The sequence below is a fragment of the Thamnophis sirtalis genome, unplaced genomic scaffold, assembly GCF_051295495.1.
Source record: "Thamnophis sirtalis isolate CommonGarterSnake01/CBP01778 unplaced genomic scaffold, rThaSir2_p1.2 scaffold_14, whole genome shotgun sequence".
Classification (NCBI taxonomy): domain Eukaryota; kingdom Metazoa; phylum Chordata; class Lepidosauria; order Squamata; family Natricidae; genus Thamnophis; species Thamnophis sirtalis.
The window spans coordinates 43,863,553-43,882,627 of record NW_028261394.1 but is presented as its reverse complement, the minus strand read 5'-3'; the positions used below and the strand labels follow the sequence as shown (position 1 = coordinate 43,882,627).

The 19,075-nt window shown below is 41.8% G+C and overlaps 1 protein-coding gene across 1 annotated transcript in view; it reads left to right on the top strand.

Moving 5' to 3' along the window:
- The window catches only part of TOX3 (TOX high mobility group box family member 3), an 89,871-nt gene that overhangs the window by 43,360 nt on the left and 27,436 nt on the right, over positions 1-19,075 (top strand). The window contains exon 2 of the mRNA XM_087728898.1: positions 16,017-16,079. Coding sequence (XP_087585024.1) covers positions 16,017-16,079 — 63 coding nt within the window. The remainder of the gene's footprint in view (positions 1-16,016; positions 16,080-19,075) is intronic.

Sequence of the window (19,075 nt, the reverse complement as noted above, 5' to 3'; positions counted from 1 at the left end):
GCGGGGTAAAAAGTTTGAAAGCACACAATGGTGATGCAAGGCCTTGTTTTCACAAATGTGGGTGTGGAGGCAGGTATTTTAAAATGTTAACGCAAGCCTTCCACCCATATGTTTCCATAATTCAAATTAATTTTGGGTACCGTCGTATTGTTAATCTTTTGGTGAGTTGTTGATTGGCATTTCGCAGACATATTTCTGGAAAGTTCCCAGAACCATTTTCTTGCAGGCTTTTTTGGCAGTAGCAGAGAGCAACCGTTTTCCCCCCCCACAAATTGGAGTCTTGTAGAGGCCTGGGAAGGCAGCCAAGATTTAAATTACCCAATAACCTCTGCTCTTTATATAGCTTGTATTCCTCCATGCTACAGGAGAGTGATTTGTTTAATACAGTCAGTCCTGCAGCATATAATAGACTGTTAGATGAGTAATTCCTTGGCAGTGCTTGTTTCTTAAATTCGTATAGATTGAACAACTGGGCCGCCGCGCTCCCTTCTAGGTGTGCAAACAGTAACCATTAACAGGGAGTTAAAAAAGGTTCTGGTGGGGATAATGTTTTGGTTTGAACGTTTGCAACGAGAGCAAATGTTATTTTCCTTTGTCTTTTATTTTCTCGGAACATGATTTCATATTACCCTCCCTGTTTGCATTTTTTTTTTCCCCACTCGGCGTCTATAAATATTGATTTTGGCATTTGGCGTTGGGCTGAAAATTTAATTTGCTATCCGTCTGCAATCGGGGCCATGTAGTTAATGGCTCGGTGGCTAAGACACTGAGCTTGTCGCTCAGAAAGGTCGGCCGTCCGGCCGTTCGAATCCCTAGCGCCGCGTAATGGAGTGGGTTCCACCACAAAACCGCGTTCGACTAAAGCGCGCTCGACGAAACCGCGTAGCTGACGTCATCACAGCGTGACGAAAAAAGCACGCTGTAAACGCTAAAGCTAAAATTAACTCCTAAACCTAAACCTAACCCCCCTAAACCTAATCCTAAATCTAACCCTAAACCTAACCCTTAACCTAACCCTAAACCTAACCCTAAACCTAACCCTTAACCTAATGCTAAACCTAATCCTAACCCTTAACCTAACCCTAAACCTAACCCTAACCGTTAACCTTACCCTAAACCTAACCCTAACCCTTAACCTAACCCTAAACCTAACCCTAAACCTAACCCTAACCCTTACCTTAACTTGAATCGGTTTGCTTACAAAGCGCTATTTAAAGCGCCCTTTCCCCCCCGCGGTCGCTGTTGTCGCCCTGCTGATGACGTCAGCGACGCGGTTTAATCGGGCGCGCTTTAGTGGAGCGCGGTTTTGTCGTGCCACGATGGAGTGAGCTCCCATTACTTGTCCCAGCTTCTGCCAACCGAGCAGTTCGAAAGCACGTAAAAATGCAAGTGGAAAAATAGGGACCATCTTTGGTGGGAAGGGAACAGTGTTCCATGCTCCTTCGATGTTTAGTCATGCTGGCCACATGACCATGGAGGCGTCTTTGAATAGCGCTGGCTCTTCGGCTTTAAAACGGAGATGAGCACTGCCCCCTAGAGTCGGGAACGACTAGCACACATTTACTTTTAGTCAATGGCTCCGTTCTTTTATTTCTATTTTTTATTTTTCTGCGTTGCATTTGGCTTGTTCTTTGTTTCTTCCTTTCTCCACTCCATGTTAAAAATGTGTCCCTGAGAATGGATATCTGTGCAAGCAAACAGCAAGAAGCTTTTTTCCCCCTCCTTCAAAGCCAAGCCGCTCCTCTTCATATTGTGGAGTTCATGTTTATTTAAAAGCTTAAAATCATGATGCCAAATCTCTTTTTTTTTTTCCTCCTTTTTTGGGGGGCGGGGGGGTCGGTCCTCGGACAAAATTGATTTTGCTCACAAAAATGCCAAGGTTTTGAAAGAGAATATTCAGAAATATGCAAATCTCGCCGAGATACAGATCTGTTTGAGCAGCTGTGCCTTAGCGGTTTGAGGTTGTCTCCCTTCCCTTTCTCTCTCTTAACCTTGAGAGATTATTTAGCCGTGGTGTGAACATTTTAAAACAAAATTGTCACCTGCTTGTAGGGAGGGGAGAGAGAAAACCCCACATACATTATTTTGTGTGTGTGTGGGGGGGGGGGAGAAGGGCCTAGATTTGGTGATCCAAATCTTTTAAAGCTGAGCAGCTTAAATGCTTTGTCTTTACAAGCACATAAAAGCCCAGCCTGTGCAAATATTGAATTATACAAAGAGATTTCTTCTTCTTCTTCTTCTTCTTCTTCTTCTTCTTCTTCTTCTTCTTCTTCTTCTTCTTCTTCTTCTTCTTCTTCTTCTTCTTCTCCTTCTCCTTCTCCTTCTCCTTCTCCTTCTCCTTCTCCTTCTCCTTCTCCTTCTCCTTCTCCTTCTTCTCCTCCTCCTCCTCCTCCTCCTCCTCCTCCTCCTCCTCCTCCTCCTCCTCCTTTTTTCCATAACAGTGCCCTGCTGCTTTCTCTGGCGAGATGCCAAACGGTAGTTAGAAAGAATGACGTGCCAATCAGGAATTATTATTGAAACTAGGACCTGTTCTGCTGCCATATCTTATCTGGAAGTGTCAAGCTGATATAAGTCAGATGCTTTACTTTCCAACTTAAAAACTCTTCTGTGTGCAAATTCGGTTTGTTGCAAGCTAATCCTGCGGGTGACAGGATCTCGCCGAGAACTCTGTTCAGATTTCCGCGATAGCAACGGAGGGTTTGTGCGCTGTGTTAAAGAAAGAGACGGCGCGCAGCACTCAACACAGAATTTCCTAACCCGTGTCTCTGGAAATAAGACCCTCCCCGGATAATAAGCCCAATTGGGCTTTTGGGTGCATGCGCTAAAATAAACCCTCCCCTGAAAATATTGCAACACAACAGCAGCCATGAGGGGACCATGCTCTCCACGTCCTGCACGTCAAAAATAATAAGACCTCCCCGAAAATACGGCCAAACGCTTATTTCAAGGGTCAAAAGAAAACAAGACCCTGTCTTATTTTCGAGGAAAGACAGAAAACATGCTTTCAAATTAAGTTTGGCCAACGGCTGAGGATTATGGTAGCTGAAATCACAATGCATCTTTCATTATCGATCAGGAAAAAGTTTGTATTAATCTGCAGAAGGTGTTTCCTGCATTGTTTGCTATAGGCGTGGACTGAAGTATAGAGAGAGCTTGACCTATGAACACAGTTCAGCCCAAAATCTCTAAGACAGTTTTTCAGTGGGTTTGGCTCCATTTTTATGACTTCTTGCCACCGTTGTTATCTGAATCACCGCAATGGTTAAGTTAGGAACATGGTTGTTAAGTGATTCAGAGTCAGAAGGTCGCAAAAGAGAATCAGGTGACCCCGGGACTCTGCAAACCGTCACAAATATGAGAAACAGTTTGCTAAGTGTCTGAATTTTGATCACAGGATGGTGCAGCGGTCATCAGTGTGAAACACGGCCATAATTCCCTTTTTCCCATTGCCGTTGTAACTTGGAACGTGACTGAATGAATGGGGACCACCTTTGGCAACTTTCTGATCAGCAAAATGGGGCAAAATTCACTTAACAAGGGTCTTGCTCAGCCACAGAAATTTGGGGTTCCAGTTGTGTCAGTTCTCAGTTGCAGAGAAGAGCAACAAAGACGATTAGGGGACCGGAGGCTAAAACACACAAGGAGCAGTTACGGGAATTGGGTATGTGTGGTTTAATGGAAAAAAAGGACTAGGGGTGACATGATAGTAGTACAATACAATACAATAGCAGAGTTGGAAGGGACCTTGGAGGTCTTCTAGTCCAACCCCCTGGCTAGGCAGGAAACCCTATACCGTTTCAGACAAATGGCTATCCAACATCTTCTTAAAGACTTCCAGTGTTGGGGCATTCACATCTTCTGGAGGCAACTTCTGTTCCACTGATTAATTGTTCTAACTGTCAGGAAATTTCTCCTTAGTTCTAAGTAGCTTCTCTCCTTGATTAGTTTCCACCCATTGCTTCTTGTTCTACCCTCAGGTGCCTTGGAGAATGGGTTGACTCCCTCTTCTTTGTGGCAACACTTGAGATATCGGAAGACTGCTATCATGTCTCCCCTAGTCCTTCTTTTCATTAAATTAGACATACCCAGTTCCTGCAACCATTGTTCATATGTTTTAGTCTCCAGTCCCCTAATCCTCTTTGTTGCTCTTCTCTGTACTTTTTCTAGAGTCTCAACATCTTTTTTACATCGTGGCGACCAAAACTGAATTCCGGCCACTCCGCCAAGTGTGGCCTTACCAAAGGCATTATAAAGTGGTATTAATACTTCACGTGATCTCGATTCTATCCCTCTATTTATGCAGCCTAGAACTGTGTTGGCTTTTTTGGCAGCTGCTGCACACGGCTGGCTCATATTAAAGAACTGGCTCAAGTTAAGTTAAGGTTAACCTTAATAAAGCTTAACTTTATTGTCATTGCAAAATTAAATGCCATCCTCAGTGTTCATTAGAACTATAAAAATAAAACAGACACACACACACACACATCCTTCATATTCCGAAGAATACGGTATTCTATGTTCTATGTGGAAGACTATCTGCTGATGTTAATCTCCTCACCGTGATGTGCATTATTCAGGCATCCCAGCTCTCCATATTTGTTGTTGATTAACTTCTACAAAATGGAAGGACCTGTTCTACTCTCGTCCACGGGAGAAGTTGAAATGTTCTCATGTCATGTCAAGTGCCACGAGTGAATCTTCATGAATTACCGCATGTTTGGAAGTTGCTAGAGTTTGGAAACAATGCTCTGCTAAAACAGGGGCCAACTTAAGAGGAGAAAGTATTGACTTAACTAAAACCAAGTTTCCAAGTTTCAACTGTAAGGGAACATTGTCAAGTTACAATGGATGGGTTGGTTTTCTACTTTCGTTTTGAACTGATAACACATTTTCATTTGTTTCGGATTTCTCTTCAGGATGGCAGTCTTAGAAAGTAGTTTATTTTTCCACCGTGTTTTATACAAAGGGTAGCGTGAGGTGTCTCAGTAATATTCTGGGGTATTAAGAAAGTGACTTTAATATGACATGACAAAAAGCAAGGAAGTATTATAGTGGACGAATGTCCCGTTGTATTATTAATCATCTGTTATTTAATTGAAATGCTTTATCCAAAAATAGCATCGCCCCCATTCATGCCACATCAGTTTCATAAGAGGAAATATATTATTAGGTGGTTATTACCTATCTAGCAATTAAATTCAGATTCTGTTTCTTTGAAGGGAAATGCTATAACATGATTATAACGAAGAAGTAAGATTGTGCCTGCTCACGACTGTGTTTAACTAAAAATATCTCCCCTAACCTTTTACTATTCTGATTATAACATAGTTCCATTTGTTTTCTACATTATTTTTCCTCCTATTCCTCATTAAACAAGAATTTGAGGTGTTGCAATAGATCCCGATAACGTTCCAGATTAGAATTAAGAGTTTTCACGTCCGTAAGTGACATTTGACAGAAGAGTCGTAAGAAAAGCTACTTAAGAGACCAATGGCCATATAATTAGCTGTGGTTGAAATCTGTAGGCGTGTCCAACAGTAGTATAAAAACCAGCTTTTGGGATTTGAAGGTTTTCAGATTTAGATTCAATGTCTAGATTTCATATTGTGTGCACCTTCTACACTAGCCAAGGTGGTGCAGTGGTTAGAGTGCAGTATTGCAGGCTACTTCAGCTGACTGCTAGCTGCAGTTCGGCAGTTCAAATCTCACCGTCTCAAGGTTGACTCAGCCTTTCATCCATCCGAGGTGGGTAAAATGATGACCCAGATTGTTGGGGGCAATATGCTGACTCTATAAACTGCTTAGAGAGGGCTGTAAAGCGGTATATAAGGGCTATTTTCCTTCCTTCCTTCCTTCCTTCCTTCCTTCCTTCCTTCCTTCCTTCCTTCCTTCCTTCCTTCCTTCCTTCCTTCCTTCCTTCCTTCCTTCCTGATACAATGATTAGAATGCAGTATTGCAGGCTCTGCCCTCAGCTAGCAGTTTGATCCCGACTGGCTCAAGGTTGACTCATCCTTCCATCCTTCCGAGGTGGGTAAAATGAGGACCCAGATGGTTGGGGGCAATATGCTGACTCTATAAACTGCTTAGAGGTGTCTGTAAAAGAGCTATAAAGCAGTATATAATTCTAAGGGCTATTGCCCTTCCTTCCTTCCTTCCTTCCTTCCTTCCTTGCTTGCTTGCTTGCTTCCTTCCTTGTACAATGATTAGAATGCAGTATTGCAGGCTCTGCTATCTACCTATTACCTACCTACCTACCTACTTATATTGTTTTGATATGGTTGTAAGACGAATCAATTACTCACCCACATCCATCCATCCATCCATCCATCCATCCATCCATCCATCCATCCATCCATCCATCCATCCATCCATCTATCTATCTATCTATCTATCTATCTATCTATCTATCTATCTATCTATCTTGATGTAAATAAATCATCCATCCATCCATCCATCCATCCATCCATCCATCCATCCATCCATCCATCCATCCATCCATCCATCTATCTATCTATCTATCTATCTAATCTTTATCCTGCCCTTTGTTATTTTATACTCAAAACAAGACTCATAAATAAATACAACCAATTCTTAAAAATAATTTCATAAATAAAGCAAATATAACCAATGCTTTTACACATGCATGCATTATATCAAAAGGTTATGCTCCCTACTTCTTTTCATTATTGTTCAACCGTTATGAGATCTTCATAGATAAAAGGAGACCAAGCCAGGTTTTCTTACATCCTGGCATATCATAGTTTCTTATCATGGGAAAGCTGATTAGGGGTGGCTGTCTCTTTGAAGAGCTTGGAGAGTAGGAGACGTTACAAAGAAAAATAGAAATTACATGGCCCCGATATATTTTAATTTAATCTCTTAATGACAAACTTGATTGAGTAAAGCTGATTTTCTCTATTTCTGTATTACTTTATATTGTTGTTGTGTTGTTGTGGTGGTTGTTGTTGTTGAGAGAAAGTACTTCTCTACATTCTAGTGTTGGGACTAATCCTGCCGAAATATCATCCAACCAGTTCCTCATCTTTTGATTTATTGTTTGTGGTTGTCCTGATTTCCACGTGATTCCTCGTTAGTGAAACAAAACTTAGATTTCTCCATTCACTTCATTTGGCATTTCATTCAGTCGAAGAAACTGGGAAAACAAACATGAATTCAAAAACTCTTTCCCCCCCCCACCCTTCCAAACGCTTAATTTTTAATTCCTGCCTTTATCCAACATTTTATTTGCTAGACAGTTGTGATTATTAATCCTGGAAAGCAATCAAATCCCTTCCAAATGCAGAGAAGATGTTATCTGGTAAAGTGATTAAGATACAGTAGTTAAGCCTGTAAAATAATTAAGTTTTGGTTCTTAATTGCATCTTTGGGAATCAGTTCCTTCCTTCCTTTTCTTGCCAGAAATGCAAAGCAAAGGATGAGATGCTAAATGTGGCAATTTAACTAAACCTCTACATCTGTAATGTTGATTTCTAATTCTCCACACTGCTCCGAACACAATTGATTCCAATTTCAATTTTTTTTAGCAATAGAAAATTGCTTAGCACCAAATGACAAAGACTACGAGAAAGACAGAAGCCAAGAAAAGTTAAAAGAGGAGAATTCTCATTGATCTTTTCCACACACACACACTGAGTTTTTTATTTTTTTACAAATATAATCAAATCAATGGGCGAACAGTGTAGCACCAGGGTGTCATACACTCACAAGTAAAACTAATACAGTTACTCATAATTATTACATTCTGCAATGTGCTCTACATGGGGCTGCCCTTGAGGTGCATCCGGCGACTGCAGTTAGTTCAGAATGCGGCCGCACGAGTGATAGTGGGCGCACCGCGGTTCGCCCACATAGCACCCATCCTCCGCGAGCTGCACTGGCTACCTGTTGATCTCCGGGTGCGCTTCAGGGTGTTGTTGACCACCTTTAAAGCCCTTCATGGTAGTGGATCTGAGTACTTGAGAGACCGCCTTCTGCCGATCACCTCCCTCCGACCGATAAGATCGCACAGACTGGGCCTCCTCCGAATCCCATCCGCCAGTCAATGCCGACTGGCGACTACACGGAGGAGAGCCTTTTCTGTTGCAGCTCCGACCCTGTGGAATGACCTCCCTGTCGAGATACGCACCCTCACCACCGTCCAGGCCTTCCGCACAGCCCTCAAGACCTGGCTATCCCAACAGGCCTGGGGATAAGCTTCTCATTTGCCCCACCCGAGTGTTGAGTGTTGAATGCAAGTTGTGTTTTTATTATTTTACTTTGTTCACATATTGTTTATTTTTGAACTGCACCCCCTCCCTAATGATTGTAAGCCGCCCTGAGTCCCCTCAGGGAAAAGGGCGGCCTATAAATCCTAATAAATACAAATACAAATACAAATACATTCAATCAACTTAGGTTTTCGTAATAATAATAATGCAGATTTAAATCAGGTTGCGATCTATCATTATTCAATTATTCCATGTTTTTTCTTCTTGTTACTTTTATTTTATTATATAAAAATGCATACACTAATATCCCCCCTTCTCTTATTTCTATCACTTACTCTAACTTTTAATCCAGTCACCCTTTATTAAAAGACATTTTCTTTCCATCCCGTCTGATTTGTAATCATCTCACCCACCTAAGAAAAGAAAAAAAAGAAAGAGAGAGAAAAGGAAAAACAGATCAGAACAACAACAAAAAAGAGAAATCATCTAAGAGAAAGACAGAAGCCAAGAAAAGTTAAAAGAAAAGAACTCTGATTGATCTCTTTATTGAATGAATCTCCTGACTTACCATGCATCAAGAAAACAAGTGTAAATGAAATTAATGGTGTTCTCAGACTAGTTTTATTTTCTTTATCATATCTTTGTAACAAAAGTATATCTTATTCTTACTGATTTAGTTATCTACAACCACAAGCAGAATGCTTAAATTGACTTGGACTTTTGCAGAAAGTGAAGGTAGTCCTCAATTTATGACCACAGTGTCAGGAGTTCCAAGTGCTACATTGCAAGCAAAAACTCCAAGGCAGGGACGTAGATTCCTCAAAGAATAGCTTTATTGTAAATATCACATCGCCACATCTCTGGTGAAAACCGACACTGAGGTGCCCTTTGGTTTTCACCTAGTTAAAAGTAAAAGTGTTTCCCTCAACCCAAAACAATCAGTCGCATGGCTCAATCAAGGCAGCATCTGATGACATCACTCCTCCTTCCTCCAGCCAGGAGTGAGAACGACCTTGGTTCCCAAGGGAAAGTATTTTGTTTTGACTACACAGCTCCAGCTATCTCTAACCTCCCCACCACCAAATCGCTCTGCTCTAGTGTAGTAGCACCGAAGCTCCCAGATGACTTCGGCTAGGCCAGTTTCAGGGTTGACCATTTCAGACAAGTAGCTGTCCACTCTCTTCTTTAAAAACCCCAGTGATGGACCTTGGTTCCCAGGGGAAAGTATTTTGTTTCGACTACACAGCTCCAGCTATCTCTAACCTCCCCACCACCAAATCGCTCTGCTCTAGTGTAGTAGCACCGAAGCTCCCAGATGACTTCGGCTAGGCCAGTTTCAGGGTTGACCATTTCAGACAAGTAGCTGTCCACTCTCTTCTTTAAAAACCCCAGTGATGGACCTTGGTTCCCAAGGGAAAGTATTTTGTTTCGACTACACAGCTCCAGCTATCTCTAATCCCCACCCCCCTATCCCTTAGCTCCAATGTAGCAGCACTGAAACTCCAAGATAGCTTTGGCCGGGACAGCTTCAGGGTTGACCCACAGTTGAGACCAAAATTTATGTTGTTAAGTGAGAATATTTGTTAAGTGAAGTCGCTGGAGTTGTAAAATTAAGTCACAGAGTTGCGAAGTGAAACTGGCTTCCCCGTGGATTTGGCTTGTCAGAAGGTCGCAAAGGATGGTGACGTGACTTCGGGACACTTCGACCGTCATACATATGAATCAGTTGTCCAATCATCTGAATTTTGAGCACAGGACCCAGGGGATGCTGCAACGGTCCATCAGGGTGAAACACAGTCCTAAGTCACTTTTTCAGTGCTGCTAACTGCTGTAAGTCAAGGACTACCGGCTCCCTTATGAAATGGGAATTGTGTCGGGGAAGAGAGCCCTGAAGACAGATCCTTTTGAAACTGCCTCTCCAAAATTAAATCTTCCACCCGGGGGGAGAGGGGAAGAGAAGGGCAAAAGCTCTTTTGTTCCGTTGGGCCTGATTTATAGCATTTCCCAGCTGATCGCCAAGAATTTGCTAAATTAAAAACCATTCATAATAAGCCTTATAGAGATACACAAAAGATAAAGGAGAGAGACAAAGCTTTGTGTCTCCATTTCTCCAGACCTCAGGTGAAAGATTCTTAAATTGCTTGGCCTGCCTAGTGCCAGCTGCTTGATTTCAGATGCCAGCAGAGCTGTGTTTCATCAGGAGCTGGCACACTTTAGTGCTAATGTTTTTACTGATCCCCCCCCCCCCCGCCATTTCTCTGGGGCCAGTGCTAATTAATGGATACAATTCGTAGCTGATTAGTTGTAGATCTTACATTAATTACATGCACATGTTCACTGTTCAGAGGATTATTTGTATCGCGGCCTTTTCCCCCCCCTCCGTCTAGAGTTATTAGATTTTTTTTAAAAAAAACAATGCATCGGTGTAAAATTGGTGGTGACTCTAGAAAGAGTGCAGAGAAGAGCAGCAAAGGTGATTAGGGGACTGGAGGCTAAAACATAGCAATAGCAATATAGCAATAGCAGTTAGACTTACGTACCGCTTCATAGGGCTTTCAGCCCTCTCTAAGTGGTTTACAGAGTAAGCATATTGCTCCCAACAACAATCCGGGTCCTCATTTTACCCACCTCGGAAGGATGGAAGGCTGAGTCAACCCTGAGCCGGTGAGATTTGAACAGCTGAACTGCAGAACTGCGGTCAGCTGAAGTAGCCTGCAGTGCTGCATTTAACCACTGCACCACCTCGGCTCTCAAAACATAATGAAGAACGGTTTCAGGAATTGGGTATGTCTAGTTTGATGAAAAGAAGGACTTTGGAGTGACATGAGAGCAGTGTTCCAATATCTAAGAGCTGTGGTGGCGCAGTGGTTAGAATGTAGTATTGCAGGCTAAATCTGCCGACTGCCAGCAGTTCGATTCTCACCAGGCTCAAGGTTGACTCAACCTCCCATCCCTCTTAGCTGGGTAAAGTGAGGAACCAGATCGTTGGGTGCAATAGGCTGATTCTGTAAACAATTTCAAGAGGGCTATAAAAGCATTATGAAGCGGTATAAAAGTCTAAGGGTTATTCCTATTCCTGAGAGTTTGCCACAAAGAAGAGAGGGGTCAAATCATTCTCCAAAGCACCTTGAAGGCAGAACAAGAAGCAATGGATGGAAACAAATCAAGGAGAGAACCAGCCTAGACCTAAGGAGAAAGTTCCTGACATTTAGAACAATTAATCAATCAGTGGCTCCCCTCTAGAGGTTGTGATGTTCTTTAGAAATCTTCTAAAGAACATCAGGGCAGCAAAATTGACTCTTGGTTCCAAACCAACCTGTTTTTTTGGCCAACGTAGATGCTTGGATGGAAATGGAAACCTTGGCATTACCTGCTGAATTCGTCTGGATTTAATTTTATATCTCCTGCTGGTTCATTTCTATTAACGGAGGACTACGAGTGACATGATAGCCGTGTTCCAATATCTCAGGGGCTGCCACAAAGAAGAGGGAGCCAAGCTATTCCCCAAAGCAGCTGAAGGCAGAACAAGAAGCAATGGATGGAAACTAATCAAGGAGAGAAGCAGCTTGGAACCAAGAAGAAATTTTCTGACTGTTAGAACAATTAACCAGTGGAACAACTTGCCTCTAGAAGTTGTGGGTGCTCCAGCACTGGAGGTTTTTAAAAAGAGATTCGACAGCTATTTACGCATAGGGTTTTCTGCCTGAGCAAGGGTTGGATTAGAAGACCTCCAAGGTCCCTTCCAATTCTATTATTCTGTATTAGAAGTAAGCTCTCTCTATAGATTATGGATTTGTTTTAATTTTAATTTTAAATAGAAGTAGAACAGACAGCTTTTTTTTCCCATTGTTTCCAGTAGTCAATCAAAACAGTTCACTGACAAAAGGGCGCCTGACAAAACCGCAACTTCTAAACCACGCAGACGAATGAGCACTGAAGCACGCCGATAACAGCGCGCCGACAGAAGCGCGCGCTAAACCTAACCCTAAACTTGACCCTAACCCTTACCTTAACTTAAATCGCGCTTCTGTCGGCGCGCTGTTGTCGGCGCGTTGATGCCGTTACGGTTTTTGCACCGCGGTTTTGTCAGCGCGCTTTTGTCGTGCCACGAATCAAAACATTTGATCTCCACAATGTTTGATCTGACATACATCTGGTGCTTAACTGCAATCTTTAATTCTGATTACATCTTCATGAAGAACACGGAGCAGAAATGGTCATGAACTGTACATTGAAAGTTTTTTTGCCAGAAAACTTTGGAAGGGAAAGACATAAAAACAGCACGGGAAAGACATAAAAACAGCGCAGGAATGAATCGAAGGGTACGTCCTCACGCCCCAGCTACCAATTTTTATTATTTATTTTATTTTATTTATTATACATTTATAGGCCGCCCTTTTCCCTGAGGGGACTCAGGGCGGCTTACAGTAAAAGGGGAAAGGGAGTGTAGGACAAATACAAAAAGAAGTGTGAACGAGAATAAATTCCTCACATACTTGCCATGAACAAGAGGCTTTACATTTTTGTGGCCCCTGGTCTTTCAAACGTCTTCTGTTTGCTGTGTATTTTTCTGAAATGTTGAGATAAAATGAATCCAGGCAGACTCTGTTTTTTTCTTCAAGCTTTTGCTATATATAGTAGAGACATCACAAAATGAATTCCACCTTTTTGGTTTTTTTGTCCCAATACTTGACAAGAGTTGCAAAAGTCTACAAAAATTCTTTAAAAAGAGACTCTACATTTTTATGTAAAAAAGAGCCTTTACATTTTTTTTAATGTACACTGAGAACTTATGCACTGAAAGCAAATTTCTTGTGTGTCCAATCCCACTTGGCAGTTTTGTAAGAAGTTGTGTGTGACTTTCTCAGCACAAGTGATACAGTATAACAAACACTGTAAATGGATGTGTCTTTCCCCTAACTTTGGAGTAAAATGTAACTTTCTAATAAAATTTAGCAATTCAAATTAAAATAATTAAAAAAAACCCCAAAATAACAAAAACAAAAGCAGGTATTTGAAGTTTTGAGATTCAACGGTGTTGTCTTTCTTCAGGGTTAAATTGAGGAGGTAATTTAAGGAGTTGGCAATTAAATTCTCACCTAACCTTTCTATACTTGTCTTTCTATCACTCACACAGCTTAAACGTTTAATCACAATTTCATTATTAAATATGATGCAACTTTTGTTTTTAGCTATCGTTAATTTGCTTAACAATTTCAGTAACTCAGTGCATTCGTTTTATAATCTTCAGATTTGCCATATAATGTGGTGTTGTGTTGTTAGTTGCAAAGTCATGTCCGACCCATCGCGACCCCATGGACAACGTTCTTCCAGGCCTTCCTGTCCTCTACCATCCTCTGGAGTCCATTTAAGCTCACACCAACTGCTTCAATGACTCCATCCAGCCACCTCCTTCTCTGCCGTCCCCTTCTTCTTCTTTTGCCCTCCATCGTTCCCAGCATGAGGCTCTTCTCCAGGGAGTCCTTCCTTCTCATTAGGTGGCCAAAGTCTTTGAGTTTCCTCTTCAGGACCTGGCCTTCTAAAGAGCAGTCAGGGTTGATCTCCTCTAGGACTGATCGGTTGGATCGCCTTGCAGTCCAAGAGACTCACAGGAGTCTTCTCCAGCACCAGAGTTCAAAGGCCTCCATTCTTTGGCACTCAGCCTTCCTTATGGTCCAACTTTCACAGTCGTACACTGCAACTGGGAAAACCACAGCCTTGACTATGCACACATGTACTGTAAGACATAGAGGGAACTTTATTAAATTTTACTTAATATTTTATTTCTATAATTTCCCTTAACAAGAGGTCACTCTGCTAACTTTATACTAATTGTCTTGAACGATACTTTAGCTATGAGCGCTGCCTGTAATAAAATTGTGCATCAGTGTGTATATGCATGTGTGTGTCTGTGTGTGTACAAAGTGCATACACTATTTTGCAGGAGCAAAATGTGTGGTAGAGCCAAGGTGGCGCAGTGGTTAAATGCAGCACTGCAGGCTGACTGCTAGATCAGCAGTTCAGCGGTTCAAATCTCACCGGCTCAGGGTTGACTCAGCCTTCCATCCTTCCGAGGTGGGTAAAATGAGGACCCGGATTGTTGTTGGGGGCAATATGCTGACTCTGTAAACCGCTTAGAGAGGGCTGAAAGCCCTATGAAGCGGCATATAAGTCTAACTGCTATTGCTATTATTGCTATTGCTAGATACACATAATAAGAAATAAAATAGATATTTATGTAAAACAAAGTACAGGTGATCCTCTACGTACGACCATAATTGCCCCCAAAATGTATTACATTAAGCGAGACAGTTCAGAGAGTTTTGCCTCGTTTTATGACTTTCCGTGCCCCGATTGTTAAGTACATCACTACCTAAGTTGTTAAGTTAGCAACATGCTCGTTAAGTGGATCTGGCTTCCCCATCGACTTTGCTGGTCACAAAAGTTGGTCACATGACCCCAGGATACAACAAGGGTCATAAAAATGAGTCAGTTGCCAAACGTCTGAATTTTGATCCCCTGGTAATGGGGACGTTGCATTGGACATAAATGTGAAAAAGAGCCATAAATCCCTTTTTTCATTGTTGTCGTAACTTCAGACAGTCACTGAATGAATGGTTGCGAGTCAAGGACTATCTGTACTACTTGTATTGAGTATGGAAGAATCTGAACTCTGCCCGATGTTGATATAAGAAGTTTGGAAGTTCTACTTAGTAAGTTTCAGCTTTTGGGGATTCTTTTCCATGCTGTCATAATCTTATGACTATTGCAGACATCTAATCGTGCCTTATGTGCATTATTATCCTTATATATAGACTGCTGTCAAAATGGCTTCGGCTGAAAGGGAGGGGCAAATTTATCTATTATTATTGTCTATATATTTAAAAAAATGACTGTGTGTGTGTGTGTTTTGCAACATAACTCTGGAACGCCGTAAGCAATTTCCGACAATAGCAATAGCAATAGCAGTTAGACTTATATACCGCTTCATAGGGCTTTCAGCCCTCTCTAAGTGGTTTACAGAGTCAGCATATTGCCCCCACAATCTGGGTCCTCATTTTACCCACCTCGGAAGGAGGAGTCAACCTTGAGCCGGTGAGATTTGAACCGCCGAACTGCAGCTAGCAGTCAGCTTGCAGTATTGCACTCTAACCACTGCGCCATCTCGGCTTGGCCAAACTTGGTACACAGATTACTTACCCTCTGGAAATAAATACTATGGGGGGTAAGACACCCCTAACACATCCCCCTGGGGTGTGTGTTCTGTTAAGATACAGCCTGTTGTGCCTTAAAATGGTTTCTACTGTACAGCGCTGTGGAGTTGCTATGGTAACGGCTTCACAGTACTCCACGAGGGGGCTCCCTCTGGTAAAGGGCAAAATCCAACATTAGAAATTGCGGCGGCGATGTTCACAGAAGGAGGGTTGGGGTGAATAAATACCTGCGCAGCGCCAGGTTATCACCTGGTTCTAAATAAAAATGGTAAAGATATATTGGGATACACCGGTTCTAGAAGGAACAATTAAAGTTAAAGAGTTTTTAAGAAAGACCAACCAAGGCCTGTGGATGTGCTCAGAATTTCCAGCTGAACATCTGATCTAAGAGTTGTTGAAGCCTGGCAAGTGTGAGAAGTGTGCCAAATTAATTCTTTACACTCCCCACTCCTATAGCGTTAGCATCAAAGTTGTCCTTACAACCTTTACATTGTCCAGGGTGTGTTACGCGGTGAAAATACAGTGCAATTCAACATCGTGCAATATACTAATAATAGCCTGCTTTTCCTTTCAGTTTGGCAACAATAACTATATGAATATGGCAGAAGCAAATAACGCATTTTTTGCAACGAATGAGGTAAGCATCACATTTTCTGCCCCCCCCCCCGACAAACACTCTTTGCTTTACCCTGTAATTTTGTTGTTCACTTTTATAATGTTTGCAGCCTTTTTCGATAGATGATGGGCGAAGCGCTACATTTTCTGTGTTTTACGGAGCACAAAATAAAGTCTTTAATGAGAGAGAAAATAACCTGACACTTTATCATTGCCGGTCAATTTAGTTGTCTGTAAGAGCGTTAACTTGCGTACCATGTCGATAAAAACAAATCTGTGTAAATGTGCATTTGTGTCTCTGTGTGTGTGTGCGCGCGGACCTGTTTGTATCGGGCACAAAAACCAGGTCTGGGCGTGAAGGGTCCAGTTTAAACTGATTTATTGCTAAAATAAGGGACGTGGTGGCTCGGTGGCTTAGATGATGAGTTCATCGATCAGAAGGTTGGGAGTTCGGCGGTTTGAATCCCTAGCGCCGCATAACGGAGTGAGCTTCCATTACTTGTCCCAGCTTCAACCAAACCAAGCAGTTCGAAATTACGTAAAAAGCGCAAGTAGAAAAATAGGGACCACCTTTGGTGGGAAGGTAACAGCGTTCCGTGCGCCTTCGGTGTTGAATTATGCCGGCCACATGACCACGGAGACGTCTTCGGACAGCGCTGGCTCTTCGGCTTTGAAACGGAGATGAGCACCACCCCCTAGAGTCGGGAACAACTAGCACATATGTGCAAAGGGCTCTGATGCGCACATACACATACATAAAGGCAACCAGAAGGAAGCAGAATTAAGGCACAGTAGACACACATTTTAGAGCAGATTCACTGAACGCTAATCAACTAATTAGGGCCATAGATACAAACACTTTATTTTATTTTTTTCAATTTAGGTTCTTAGGAAAAGAAAGGGAACACAGCTCGTTTGTAGGATTATTTGTTTGTTGGGAGAGAGTCCTGGTGGCTTGGACCAACGGAAGCATTATATCTGAATTGATAAAGTCTGCCTCGTTCACAGGGTGACGGACTTGACCAATATCTTGCAAAGAGATCTTTCAATCTGTTAGACAATCTTCTAAAGAACCTCAGCGTAGCAAAAGTAACTGGGGTTCCAAACTGAGCTGTTTTTTTGTGGGGGGCAACCAACATACATGCTTGGATGGAAATGGAGACCTTGGCCGAATTTGTCTGGCTTTATTTTTATTTCTCTTGCTGGTTCATTTGTATTAATAGAGGACTAGGGGAGACATGATAGCAGTCTTCCGATATCTCAGGGGCTGCCGTAAAGAAGCGGGAGTCAAGCTGTCTTTCAAAGCTCCAGAAGGCAGGACAAGAAGCAATGGGTGGAAACTTAAATCAAGGAGAGAAGCAACCTAGAACTATGGAGAAATTTCCCGAAAGTGGGAACCATTAATCGGTGGAACAACTTGCCTCCAGAAGTTGTGGGTGCTCCATCACTGCAGATTTTTTTAAACGAGATTGGACAACGATTTGTCTGAAATGGTATGAGGTGTCCTGCCTGAGCTAGGGGTTGGACTAGAAGACCTCCAAGGTCCCTTCCAACTCTGTTCCCAGTTCTGAAGGATTGAAAATTGCAGCAAACTCCTCCAGCATCTGAGTTGGACTTCAGAATGGACCTTGTAAACAGAAACGTCTAAGATCAGTAGACATATGGTCAGCAATCAAGCTTTTCTGCCACTGAGCCAGATATCTATATCGATCGATCGATAGATAGACAATAGATGATAGAGATAGATGATAGATAGATAGATAGATAGATAGATAGATAGATAGATAGATAGATAGATAGATAGATAGATGATAGATAGATAGATGATAGATAGATAGATAGATAGATAGATAGATAGATAGATAGATAGATAGATAGACAGACAGATAGACAGATAGACAGACATAGAGATAGTGATCGATAGATATAGATATATGGACAGAGGATGGAAGCAGTGAACTTCCTCCCATATTTGGGCATACCGGGGGTTGTAACTTTAAATATATACCTATCACCCTGGCTCAGCTGATAAGCAGTAGAACTCTGTGGCTTAGTGGTTAACACATCTGCCTAAAATGCAATACAGCACAGGTTCTAATCCCAGTAAGGGTATGGCTAGCTGATGAGAGCTAAATAGCTTGAAATAGATCTATACTAGTCTCTATTTATCAGCACAAATACAACAGATAGATAGATGATAGATAGATAGATAGATAGATAGATAGATAGATAGAGTGATAGAGTGATAGTGATAGATAGATAGATAGATAGATATAGAGATAGATAGATAGAGAGTGATAGTGATAGATAGATAGATAGATAGATAGATAGATAGATAGATAGATAGATAGATAGATCCCCCTATATCCTTGAACAGTAGAGAGAGAGAAAAATTATAGAGGAGAAAAATGATTGGAGGGCCTGATAAATGTGACTCTATGCAATGCGGTATTTTTATGATCATAGTTTTAAAACAATGCCTGGCTCTCTCTCCCTCCTTCTCTCTTCCTTTCCTTCCAACAAGATCGCTTAGATAAGGGGAAGATTGCTTGGCACAGGGCTTGATTCAGTGTTGGTTGTGGTAATGAACACCCCCCCCCCTTTACCCCCAATCTGTAATGACAACATGATGTTTCATTCTGTAGAATTTCATTCCTCCATTTGAATCAAACATTGATGAAGGCTCTACTGCCAGCAGCTGTTCAGAGACAATTTAATTCCAGCTGTGATAATTCACCGTGTCAGACATTGGCTGTTATATGTTGATACAACAGCTCTCCAAATTTGCATTTTTATCAAAAGGAACAAATGTTTTGAACATTTTGGTGCAGATGGCATTTAAACACATGCACCGGCGTTTTTTTGTTGTTGTTGATGTTGTTGTTGTTTTTGTTGTTGTTAAGGATTGGGGGATTTTCCAGAAAGTAATTTAAGAGAGAAAAGCATGAAAAAGTTAATAGCTCTTACAATCATGATGGGCAACACAACCTTCTTAAAAAAAAAAACATTGCATAGTCC